The 13,299-nt window shown below is 46.2% G+C and overlaps 1 protein-coding gene across 1 annotated transcript in view; it reads left to right on the top strand.

Annotated features, from left to right (window-relative positions):
• SLC4A9 (solute carrier family 4 member 9) overlaps nucleotides 1-13,299 on the top strand; it is a 62,767-nt gene that overhangs the window by 46,431 nt on the left and 3,037 nt on the right. The window contains exons 20-21 of the mRNA XM_078392519.1: nucleotides 5,344-5,499; nucleotides 7,605-7,698. Coding sequence (XP_078248645.1) covers nucleotides 5,344-5,499; nucleotides 7,605-7,658 — 210 coding nt within the window. The 3' untranslated portion in view covers nucleotides 7,659-7,698. The remainder of the gene's footprint in view (nucleotides 1-5,343; nucleotides 5,500-7,604; nucleotides 7,699-13,299) is intronic.

Below are 13,299 nucleotides of genomic sequence, written 5' to 3'. Positions count from 1 at the left end.
CTTATTCTTTTTATTGTTTAAAAATCCATCCCTGGTCTGTGTGACTTCTTACAGGGAATGGTTGGTGGCAGCTTAAGTAAAGTGTGGCAGATCCCAGTAGGTCTGGGTTTGTCACATTGATTGGTGTCCAGCGTGTGGGATACGACTGGTCCAGTTGTCCAGCGGTCCAGCAAAGCCTTGGCAAGTGTGCCCAGAGCAAGGGGGGTCTAGTCAGGGACAGTCTGAGGCGCGTAGGTAATCTTCTAGGTGTACCTCACGGGGAGGTGCGCTAGTAGAAGAACGTGCCAACTGGGGAGACTTAGATTAAGGTGCTCTGAGGCAGCCTAGTTTTGGCGGGAAAAAGCTGAGGCAAAACTGCGTAGTAACAGTGAGCTAGCTTGCCAGCTGAGAGGCCCAGCAGAGGGGGGTAGGCTCTGACTCGATACTGTTGCAAGTTAGTGCTGAAGAACAGCAGCAGTCTCTAGGGAGAGCTGGTTCTGAGGCAAAAAGGAAAAAAGTGGTCGTTTTATTTTGAGGCTTGACTTTTTAAAGCAGCCTGTTCTGAGGGGGGATTATGCCCTTGACTCGAAGCCAGATAGCAGACATGAGTGAAGTGAAAGACCCCCAGATTGACCAAGGTTCTGAGGATGAATTTGGCTCAGTGCAGGGTGACAGCACAGGAGAGCAGAACCCAGAACTCAGAAAATTGCTCATAGCCCAACAGCATGAACTGAGGATGAGGCAATTTGAAGTGGAGGAAAAGGAAAGGGAAAGGCAATTTGAAAGGGAGGAAAGGGAGAGAGAGAAACAAAGGCAATTTGAATTAGAGAGAATGGAGAGGGAGGAAAGATTGGAGAGAGAGAGAATGGCGTTTGAATTGAGAAAACTGGAACTGATGAACCAGAACAATAATAACAATAGGGATTCTGAGGGAGGCCAATTGTCTAAAGCTGACCTGAAGAAATTCCCTGTGTACCACAAGGGAGATTGTCCTGAGGTGTTCTTTTCCTTAGTGGAAAGAGCGTTTGTGGACTTCTCAGTGAGGGAAACTGAGAAGATGACCATCATGCGATCTTTAATCAGTGGTAGCCTGGCTGAGGTTTATGCCGAGATGCCTGAGGAACTGATGAAAGATTTTGCAGAGTTTAAAAAACTGGTGTTTGCCAGACATGGGATAAATGCAGAGCAGCTGAGACAAAGATTCAGGTCCCTCACAAAAAAACCAGAACAGACTTTTACCCAAGTGGGGGCCCAATTGGTGAGGCTGCTTGAGAAATGGCTATCGCAGGAAGGGACAGAGACCTATGAGCAGCTTAAAGATTTGATAGCGCTGGAGCAGTTCTATTCAGTCCTGCAGGGGGAATTGAAATTCCAGGTGAGGGAAAGGAAACCGAGGTCTGTGGCAGAAGCCTCAGAGATCGCAGATTTTATTTCCCAAATAAGAAAGCCCTTGGGTGAGGGGAAATCTGTAGGTAAACCCAAAGAAACCTACAGCAAGTACTCTCAGGGACCAGGGAAAAACCAGCAAGGGGGAGGGGCCCATGGTGAAGGGAAGCCCTCAGACATGAAACTAAGACCTCAGATTTTGGAGGGAAAACCAAAACAAGATGAGAGAGAATCAAAATACACCAGAAAATGTTATTTCTGTCAGGGAAAGGGTCATCTAATCTCAGAGTGTGAGAAATTAAAACAGCTAAAAGGAATGGTGCCTCAGAATTCTAGTGGGACCAAGCCAAAAGCTGTGTTCTGTGTCCAGAAAGAGCAAGGCTCAGTGTCACAGAGGGAGCCGGTTGCCATGACTACTCAGTCTGGAACAGCTACCTCTGCTGATCAGGCTGAGGAAAATGGTCCTCTTGTGGAGGTAAAGCGCTGCTTGCTGGTAAAAACAGATTCTCAGTTGTTTGAGACAGCTGGGGTGGACGTAGGAATACTTGACCGTCAGTATAGGGGGCTGCGGGACACTTGTTCCCAGGTAACCCTGTGCCATCCAGATATCATCCCTAGGGAGTTTATAATCCCAAATGAGAGCATAAAGGTGGCAGGGATTGAGGGGCAGGTAATCTCTCTGCCAGTAGCAGAGGTACCTGTCAACTTTCAAGGCTGGAGGGGAGATTGGCGGCTAGCGATTTCATCGACTCTGCCAGCAGCCGTGCTCGTGGGAAATGACCTGGCTGAACATGTGAAACGGGTGCTAGTGATTACACGCTCACAAGCCACCACAGGGACAGTTCAGGGGGGTAATGATGAGCCAGAGACGGAAGCAGAGGGGAGTTCAGAAGCTGTGGTGGAAACCTTAACCACAGACAGCAGATTTGGACAGGAGCAAAAGGCAGACGCCACTCTCCAAAAGTGTTTTGAACAGGTGACTGACGCCCAGCTAACACCTGAAACCCCAGTGAGATTTCTGGAGAAAAAGGGGATTTTATATAGAGAAACCCTGAGGAATATCTCAAAAGGGGGAGATGGGATCAGAAGTCAGCTGGTGGTACCTGAAAAGTATCGCCCCATGATCTTACAAAGGGGTCACTCTGACATGTCTGCTGCACACTTAGGGGTGAAAGGGCCCCTTGATTTGATCAAACAAAATTGGGAGCAGATCACCCAGGATGACCCACAAGACGTTGTGACTTACATAGACACCTTGATGAATGACCTAAAGAGAAATCTAGAGCTGGCAGCAGAAAACCTGCAAGCTCAGAAGGTCAGACAGAAAACATGGTATGACCACAAAGCTAGAGAGAGGCACTTTGACCCAGGGGAGGAAGTGCTTTGGCTTAGGCCCTGCAGAGAGAACAAACTGCAGCTCAAATGGGCAGGACCATATAGGGTCATTTCCAAGATGTCAGACCTGAACTACCTAATAGAGCAGGAGGAGAACCAAGCAAGGAGGGTGGTTCATGTGAATGCCCTAAAACCCTACTACAGAGGGGAACAGAGGGTTTTATTCGCGATAAAAGCAGCTGAGAGTGAGGAAGCTGAATTACCCTTCTGGGAGGGTAGAGGGGAAGTAAAATACAACCCAGAGGAGGTAAAGATCAGTCCTGCACTCACCCAAGACCAGCAGCAAGAACTGAAAATGCTGCTTAGTAAATATCAACAGGTGTTTTCCAACAAGCCGGGGATAGTGAAGGGAGTGATGCATCGGATCCACACAGGGGATGCACCCCCGCAGGCAGTATCCCCATACCGAGTAACGGGACCCTATAGGGACAAGGTGCGGAAGGAGCTGGACGAGATGCTTAGGGAGAACATAATCGTCCCCTCTTCTAGCCCTTGGTCCTCTCCGATAGTCCTTGTGGACAAGCCTGATGGGAGCATTAGGTTTTGTGTCGATTACAGGAAATTAAACCGTGTAACCACTCCTGATGCCTACCCAATGCCCAGGCTAGACAACCTGATTGAAACCATAGGGGGTTGTCGGTTCATCTCATCATTGGACCTGGTAAAGGGATATTGGCAATTAAGAATTGATCCCAGGGATCAAGAAAAGACTGCCTTTTGCAGCCCGTTTGGTCTCTATGAGTTTCGAGTCCTGAGCTTTGGTCTCAGAAATGCACCAGCCACATTCCAAAGGCTGATGGACCAGACCTTGGCAGGGCTCAGTGACTTTACAGTGGCCTACATTGACGACATAGGGATCTTCAGTAATACCTGGGAAGATCACCTGAGACACCTGGAGGTAGTGCTGCAGAGGTTAAGTGCAGCAGGGCTAACGGTAAAGGCCAGCAAGTGTCAGCTGGGTAGCCCAGAAATAAAATACTTGGGTCACATGGTAGGGGGAGGAATGATAAAACCCCTGGAGGCCAAAATAGAAGCTGTTCGTGATTGGCCTAGACCCAACACCAAGAAAAAAGTCAAATCATTTCTTGGGTTGGTGGGCTACTACAGAAAGTTCATCCCGAGGTTTAGCGAGATTGCGGCTCCGCTGACCGATCTGACGAGGAAGACGGCTGATGACCGCATCCCGTGGACCAGCGACTGTGAGGCGGCGTTCCAGAGGTTGAAGGAGGCGTTAATCAACTATCCTGTCCTGCGTGCTCCAGACTTCGACCGGGAGTTCATCATCTACACCGATGCGTCTAACAGCGGGGTAGGAGCAGTTCTGTGCCAGGAGGATGAGAATGGTGACCAGCATCCAGTGTCCTACCTGAGTAGGAAACTTCAAAAAGGTGAGAGACATTTGGCAACCGTGGAGAAGGAGTGTTTGGCCATAGTCTACGCGATCCAGAAGGCCAAGCCTTACATCTGGGGAAGACATTTTATTCTGTGTACTGACCATTCACCATTGCAATGGTTAAAGACAATGAAAACCCACAATAGCAAACTTATGAGGTGGGCTTTAAACCTACAGGACTATGACTTTGAAGTGAAGGTGGTCAGAGGGTCAGTGAACTGCGTTGCTGACGCCTTATCAAGAAGACCTGAAGAATGAAGACGGCGAAAGAACATGGACTATGTGTATATAATGATGACAAAAAGTTAAATGTACCTGTTTTTGAATTGGTTTGTATGCATAAAGGTAAATTGATGTAATGTATATGGTAAATGTTTAAATGCCTATTTGCTATGGTTTAACTTAGAATGTAAGTATAAGTAAGTATAATATGGTATGTATAACTGTTGGTGTGTATTTTATACAGGTTGTTTTTTGGTGAAAAGCACGTTAGCTTTCCCCCTACAAAACAACTTATAAAGAGGGGAGGTGTTACATACAGCACTGATGTTACCTGTCTGTCATGGGTTTGGAGGGAAAGTTCCATCCTATGGGGAGTGGAAGGCGGGACATCAGGAGGAGGGGCTGTACTGTATATAAATGTGAAACCTGTGTGGTGAGAGAGAGACAGACTGTGAGACACTGGGTTGTGACGAAGCAGCAGCTGGGAAGAAGAAGCTGTTGTGGGAGTCTGTGTGTCAGACAGGGTACTTCTGTGTGTCAGAGTACCAACCTGATAGGTTCAGGTGTCTGTTGGTTAGCCAGAACTGATAGGTTCAGGGTCTGTGCTTTAAGTTAAGGGTTCTGGGTGAACCAAACTGTATGCTTGTATGAGTGAGAATAAGCCACGTTATTTTATCCTATTCACCTGATTGTTTATTTTTCCCTGTGTGTATTTAAATAAACCTTATTCTTTTTATTGTTTAAAAATCCATCCCTGGTCTGTGTGACTTCTTACAGGGAATGGTTGGTGGCAGCTTAAGTAAAGTGTGGCAGATCCCAGTAGGTCTACTGGGATATGTCACAGGTGTCACAAACTTCTTGTTGCTTTGCCACTCAGATCTCTGGAAAGAACTATGTTAATAAATAATAATCATAATTAATAACAAATATTATACTAATTAATTATCATAATTGTTCTGGCCTTCTAGCTGCTGTCTCTAGTAGGGGTACGAAAAGCAATTGAATACATCTTCCCCCGGCATCACCTGGCTTGGTTGGATGATGTCATGCCAGAAAAGGAGAGAAAAGAGGAAGAGGAAAAGCTGAAGAAGAAGCAAGATCATGATGACAGTGACAGCGAGGATGTGAGTATTAGTAATTTTTAGGGAACAGAACAAACAGGGGAGGAGGCTGCATGGAGTGTAAATTGCATATACCTCACCTCAATATCCCCTTCACGGATTGCTGCCTTGTCGTGACGAAGGGGCTTGATTAATTCAGAGAAACTATGGGCTATGCTGTGCAGGGACACACAAGATGGACAGGTCATAGTGGAGAATTCGAACTAAACGCGATCCACCTGGAGCAGGAACTGGCAAGCCACTCCAGTATCTTTGCCAAGAAAACTCCATGGACAGAAACAAAAAGCTAAAAGATATGATCCTGGAAGATGAGCCCCTCAGGTCAGAAGGTGTCCAACATGCTACTGAGGAAGAGTGGATGACAAATACAAGTAGCTCCAGAGGTAATGAAGTGGTTGGGCCAAAGCCAAAAGGACACTCATCCCCTGGACTGCAAGGAAAACAAACCAATCCATTTTGAAGGAAATGAACCCTGAGTGCTCACTGGAAGGACAGATCCTGAAGCTTAGGCTCCAATAATTTGGCCATCTCATGAGAAGAGAAGACTCAGTGGAAAAGCCCCTGATGTTGGGAAAGTGTGAAGGCAAGAGGAAAAGGGGACGACAGAGGATGAGATGGTTGGACAGTGTCACCAAAGCTAACAACGTGAATTTGACCAAACTCCAGGAGGCAGTGGAAGACTGTTGGGCCGGGCGTTCCCTGTTCCATGGGGTCATGAAGAGTTGGACGCAACTTAACGACTGAAGAACACCAACACTTCAATATGTAATTCTGAGGCAGCAAAACAGAAGTTCAACTTGCCTATGTGTAGGGAAGAGCTGGTGTAGCTGCCTTGTGACTTATTCAGGGCACTTCATAACATCCAGTTTCCTTCTGCGAGATACTTCAGTATCAAGACCTACATCCATTTGTCTTTAATGAGAGGGATGAAGGAGTATAGCAATCTTTTTTCCTGGCAGATCTATGGACAAACTACCTTCCCACTTGTATTTTGGCTTCTGTCGCCAGTTCAATTTCACTTGCCCTAAAGGAGCTTCCATCAATTCTAGTATCCAAAGAAACATGGGTTTAGCAAAGGAAGGAAAAGCTGTCCCTCCACAAAACATGGGCAAAAAATTATTGGGAAGATTAAGGTGGCAGGACTCAGTTGTATAAGCATAGCGTGCGTACAGACACAGACACAGATTTGTAATAGTAGACAGAGGCCCAGTGGTAGAAGTGCGATAGGTCTCTCTCTGCATCCACTCAGATCTAACTTTATGGGGTTGGTCCACCTTGCTTCAGGAGAGAATATCATTTCAAGTCGATCACTCTGGCTTCAATCAGCAATTTACTAAGAACCAAACTAGACAATACTTCTAGAATTACTAGACCTCCCTTTAGAGAGAAAAGATGGTACTTTTATCCTAAAAGGAGTTCTTCTCAGGATGTTGCAAATTAGTTTGCTTTTGTTTCATGACTTGCTACTGGGAAGTGAACATGGGCTTCATTTGGAGCTTTGATGCTCGGGTATGGAGTTTTGATGGAAATGCATGCCTATGGCGGGACTGTTGTCAGTTGTCATAGCAAGAGACAGGCCTCTCCCTTAATGCATAATTTGACATGCAAGGCCAAAACTGCTTTGAGCATGCAGAATAACAGACACTTTCTTTAGGCAATGCTAGCTATTTAAGGTTCAGCCTCCCCCCCCCCAGCCTCTGCCTTTTGGTAACCCCATCTTTTTGCTCCTCAAGTGCTGTTATTTGCTGCTTTCCTGGCCTCCAAGTTATGTAATTTCATACCATGGAGCTCTTGTTTCTGGAAAGAGTGTGGTTTTTACATCACATTTCTACAGAGAAGAGTTAGGAGCTCTTTCCAGGATCCTAGATAAGGGAATTCCAGCTGGTGAAAAATAGGAGTCAGACGATCTGGAGGATCATAGTCAAGCCCTTTCCCTCTCTGAGAATTTCACCTATGGTGTCATTCTTCCATTGTGTCTCCTATCTCTTTGGACCTTTGTGTAATGGCTTTCTCAGGGCAGGGAAAAGGAAACAAAAAGCACTATTTAGGTGGTGCTGTCTTGTATGTAGTTTTATTAACTCCTTCTTTGGCTTGTGCTTCTTTTTTAGTCTGAACTTATGTACCAAGAAAAAGGACCAGAAATCAACATCTCTGTGAACTAGAAGGACTGATACTTGCCAGTGGACCAGGCCAGAGATGAATGTGTGTAATGTGTAAGGATGGCTTTAAAAAAATAATAATATTTATTTATTTATTTGATTTATATCCCGTCTGGTCTGGTCGACCACTCTGGGCGGCTTCCAATAAAGTGTATACGATAAAACATAAGAATTTCACAAACAGTCCATAACACATACAATAATAAAACAAATAATAAATGAAAGAAAAAATAAAGAAAGAATTAAATACTGACAGGTGGGAAGGCCTGAACATACAACCATGTTTTTAGTTGACTCTTAAAAGTGCCCAGCATAGGGGCCACATGAATAACCAGAGGATGGTTATTGCAGAGGCGAGGAGCCACCGCCTAGAAGGCCCGGTTTCGTGTCCTTTCCTTCCAGGCCTCCCTCGGCGTTAGGCTCCTCAGCCTCACCTCCTGGCTCGTGCGGGTGATTCAAGTAGATCTAGGTGAGAGCAGGCTGTGACAAACCCAGACCTACTGGGATCTGCCACAGTTTAACTAAGCTGCCACCAACCATTCCCTATAAGAAGTCACACAGACCAGGGATGGATTTTCAACAAATAAAAGAATAAGGTTTATTTAAATACAACACACAGGGAAAATAAAATGATCAGGTGAATAAGATAAAGTAACGTGGCTTATTCTCATTCATACATGCATACAGTTTGGTTCACACAGAACCCTTAACTTGAAGCACAGACCCTGAACCTATCAGTTCTGGCTAACCAACAGACACCTGAACCTATCAGGTTGGTACTCTGACACACAGTAGTACCCTGTCTGACACACAGACTCCCACACCAGCTTCTTCTTCCCAGCTGCTGCTTCTTCACATCCCAGCGTCTCAACTTCACCACACAGGCTTCACATATATATACAGTACAGCCCCTCCTCCTGATGTCCCGCCTTCCACTCCCCATAGGATGGAACTTTCCCTCCAAACCCATGACAGACAGGTAACATCAGTGCTGTATGTAACACCTCCCCTCTTTATAAGTTGTTTTGTAGGGGGAAAGCTAAGGTGCTTTTTCCCAAAAAACAACCTGGATAAAACACACAACAACAGTTATACATACCATATCATACTTACTTATACTTACATTCTAAGTTAACCATAGCAATTAGGCATTTAAACATTTACCATATACATTACATCAATTTACCTTTATTCATACAAACCAAGTTCAAAAAACAGGTACATTTAACTTTTTGTTCACCAAAATATATACATAGTCCATGTTCTTTCGCCGTCTTCATTCTTCAGGTCTTCTTGACAAGGCGTCAGCAACACAGTTCACTGACCCTCTGACCACCTTCACTTCAAAGTCATAGTCCTGCAGGTTTAAAGCCCACCTCATAAGTTTGCTATTGTGGGTTTTCATTGTCTTTAACCATTGCAGTGGTGAATGGTCAGTGCACAGAACAAAATGTCTTCCCCAGATGTAAGGCTTGGCCTTCTGGATCGCGTAGACTATGGCCAAACACTCCTTCTCCACGGTTGCCAAATGTCTCTCACCTTTTTGAAGTTTCCTACTCAGGTAGGACACTGGATGCTGGTCACCATTCTCATCCTCCTGGCAAAGAACTGCTCCTACCCCGCTGTTAGACGCATCGGTGTAGATGATGAACTCCCGGTCGAAGTCGGGAGCACGCAGCACTGGATAGTTGATGAGCGCCTGCTTCAACCTCCGGAACGCCTCCTCACAGTCGCTGGTCCACGGGATGCGGTCATCAGTCTTCTTCCTCGTCAGATCGGTCAGCGGAGCCGCAATCTCGCTAAACCTCGGGATGAACTTTCTGTAGTAGCCCACCAACCCAAGAAATGATTTGACTTTTTTCTTGGTGTTGGGTCTGGGCCAATCACGAACAGCTTCTATTTTGGCCTCCAGGGGTTTTATCACTCCTCCCCCTACCATGTGACCCAAGCACTTTACTTCTGGGCTACCCAGCTGCAGTTTGTTTTCTTTGCAGAGCCTAGGCCAAAGCACTCCCTCCCCTGGGTTAAAGTGCCTCTCCCCGGCTTTCTGGTCATCCCAAACTTTCTTTCTGACCTTTTGAGCTTGCAGGGTCTCTGCTGCTAGCTCTAGGTTTCTCTTTAGGTCCTTCCTTAAAGAGTCTATATATGTCACAACGTCTTGTGGGTCATCCTGGGTGATCTGCTCCCAATTTTGTTTGATCAAATCAAGGGGCCCTTTCACCCTTCTCCCAAATAAAAGTTCAAATGGACTGAACCCGGTACTGGCTTGTGGCACTGATCGATAAGCAAACAAAAGGGATTGCAGCTTCTGGTCCCAATTGTTTGGATTCTCTGCCAAGTAAGCCCTAATCATGCGCATTAGAGTCCCATTGAACTTCTCAGTTAACCCATTACTTTCAGGATGATAGGCAGTAGTTTCCTTGTGCTTAATTCCACAGATTTGCCATAAGCGTTTCATGAGCTTTGACGTGAACGATGCGCCCAAATCTGTGATTATTTCTGAGGCAAATCCCATCCTGGACATATACCCCACCAAGGCATCTGCCACTGTGTTAGTTTCAATGTTAGTCAAGGGTATGGCTTCAGGGTACCTCGTGGCATGGTCCACAATGGTGAGAATGAACCTGTTCCCCCTCTTTGTGGCCTTGGGCAACGGTCCCACAATATCCACCCCTATGCATTTGAACGGAGTGTCAATCACAGGCAAAGGGCACAACTTTGCTTTGGTCCTGTCGCGGCTATTCCCCTGCCTTTGACACACATCACATTGTTTACAGAACTCCCTGATCTGCTTCCCTATTTCAGGCCAGTAAAAATTCTGTGTGATTCTCTGCTGTGTTTTGTTCACCCCTAAGTGCGCAGCAAACATGTCAGAGTGCCCCCTTTGTAAGATCATGGGGCGATACTTTTCAGGTACCACTAGCTGACTTCGGATCCCATCTCCCCCTTTTGAGATATTGCTCAGGGTCTCTCTATATAAAATCCCCTTTTTCTCCAGAAATCTCACTGGGGTTTCAGGTGTTAGCTGGGCGTCAGTCACCTGTTCAAAACACTTTTGGAGAGTGGCGTCTGCCTTTTGCTCTTGTCCAAATCTGCTGTCTGTGGTTAAGGTTTCCACCACAGCTTCTGAACTCCCCTCTGCTTCCGTCTCTGGCTCATCATTACCCCCTTGAACTGTCCCCGTGGTGGCTTGTGAACGTGTAATCACTAGCACCCGTTTCACATGTTCAGCCAGGTCATTTCCCACGAGCACGGCTGCTGGCAGAGTCGATGAAATCGCTAGCCGCCAAACTCCCCTCCAGCCTTGAAAGTTGACAGGTACCTCCGCGACTGGCAATGCGATCACCTGCCCCTCAATCCCTGCCACCTTCATGCTCTCATTTGGGATTACATACTCCCTGGGAATAATATCTGGATGGCACAGGGTCACCTGGGAACAAGTGTCCCGCAGCCCCCGATACTGATGTCCAAGTATTCCTACGTCCACCCCTGCTGTCTCAAACAATTGAGAATCTGTTCTCACCAGTAGGCAGCGCTTGACCTCTACAAGAGGACCATTTTCCTCAGCCTGATCAGCAGATGTAGCTGTTCCAGATTGAGTAGCCATGGCAACAGGCTCCCTCAGTGACAATGAGCCTTGCTCTTTCTGGACACAGAACACAGCTTTTGGCTTGGTTCCACTCGAATCATGAGGCAAACCTCCCTTTAGCTGCTTCCACCTCTCACACCCTGAGATTAGGTGGCCCTTTCCCTGACAGAAATAACATTTTCTGCTGTACTTGGAGTCCTTCTCATCTGGTTTTGGTTTTCCCTCCAAAATCTGGTTCCTGGACTGGCTCTGCCCAGAAGTTTTATCAACAAAATGGCCGCCCATTTTTGGCGGGCCCTGAACTAACCCTTTGGAGTACTTAGGGTCCCCTGTTTCCCTCATGTTTTCTTCAGACTAATTCAGGTGTTGACGTTGTGCCTTAACCTGTGTGCCTTCTTTTGGTTTCTTTTCCAGCTCCTTTTGCTTAGCCTCAAACTCAGCCCTGATCTGTAAAATTTCTTCCTCAGCCCTAGCTTTTATCTCTTTTACTTTTTCTTCAGTCTTATCTCTGATTTCTTTTAATTTAATGTCTTTTTGCTGATTATATTTTTCAAGATCTTGCTCACTTTGTCTGGCCTGAGCCTCATACTTTTCTCTTTCCGCAATTTCTTCAACTGATAAACTGTTGTTTCTCTTATTGAGGAATGTTAATTCTAATTGTGCCATTCTAATTCTGTGTTTCAGTTCCATCTCTTTTATCCTCATGGCCATTCCCCTTTCCTTGGCATCTGCCTCTGCCTGACTGATTTCAGATCTTTCTCTTAAGTCTAATTCCCTCATCCTCAGTTCATGCTGTTGGGCTAGGAGCATTTTTCTGAGTTCTGAGGTCAGTTCTTCCGTGCTCTCATCCTGCACTGAGCCAAATTCATCCTCAGAACCTTGGTCAACCTGGGGGTCTTTCACTTCACCCATTTCTGCCATTTGGCTTCGAGTCAAGGGCATAATCCCCCCCCAGCACAGGCTGCTTTAAACAGTCAAGCCTCAAAATAAAACGACCACTTTTTTTTTTTCTTCTTTTGCCTCAGAACCAGCTTTCTATAGATTGCTGCTGTTCTTCAGCACTTAACTTGCAACAGTTGCGAGCCAGCGTCTACCCCCCTCTGCTAGGCCTCTCAGCAGGCAAGCTAGCTCACTTCTATTTCACAGTTTTGCCTCAGCTTTTTTCCCCGCCAAAACAGGCTGCCTCAGAGCTCCCTACTCTAGTCCCCAATCTGAGGTTACACGTTCTTCTACTAGTGCACCCCCCCGTGAGGTACACCTAGAAGATTACCTACGTGCTCTCAGATTGTCCCTGACTAGACCCCCCTTGCTCTGGGCACACTTGCCAAGGCTTTGCTGGATCACTGGACAACTGGACCAGTCGTATCCCACACGCTGGACACCAATCAATGTGACAAACCCAGACCTACTGGGATCTGCCACAGTTTAACTAAGCTGCCACCAACCATTCCCTATAAGAAGTCACACAGACCAGGGATGGATTTTCAACAAATAAAAGAATAAGGTTTATTTAAATACAACACACAGGGAAAATAAAATGATCAGGTGAATAAGATAAAGTAACGTGGCTTATTCTCATTCATACATGCATACAGTTTGGTTCACACAGAACCCTTAACTTGAAGCACAGACCCTGAACCTATCAGTTCTGGCTAACCAACAGACACCTGAACCTATCAGGTTGGTACTCTGACACACAGTAGTACCCTGTCTGACACACAGACTCCCACACCAGCTTCTTCTTCCCAGCTGCTGCTTCTTCACATCCCAGCGTCTCAACTTCACCACACAGGCTTCACATATATATACAGTACAGCCCCTCCTCCTGATGTCCCGCCTTCCACTCCCCATAGGATGGAACTTTCCCTCCAAACCCATGACAGACAGGTAACATCAGTGCTGTATGTAACACAGGCGTTCTGTCAAGTATCGAGGTCCTAAACCATTTAGGGCCTTATATGTAAGCATTAACACTTTGAAGTTAATGCCGTAACGGATGGGCAGCCAGTGCAGCATGGCCAGAGTAGGAGAGATATGTTGGTATTTTCTCACTCC

The sequence above is a fragment of the Pogona vitticeps genome, chromosome 4 (assembly GCF_051106095.1).
Source record: "Pogona vitticeps strain Pit_001003342236 chromosome 4, PviZW2.1, whole genome shotgun sequence".
NCBI lineage: Eukaryota > Metazoa > Chordata > Lepidosauria > Squamata > Agamidae > Pogona > Pogona vitticeps.
Note: the sequence above shows the minus strand (reverse complement) of the source record. Positions and strands in the feature narration are given on the sequence as shown.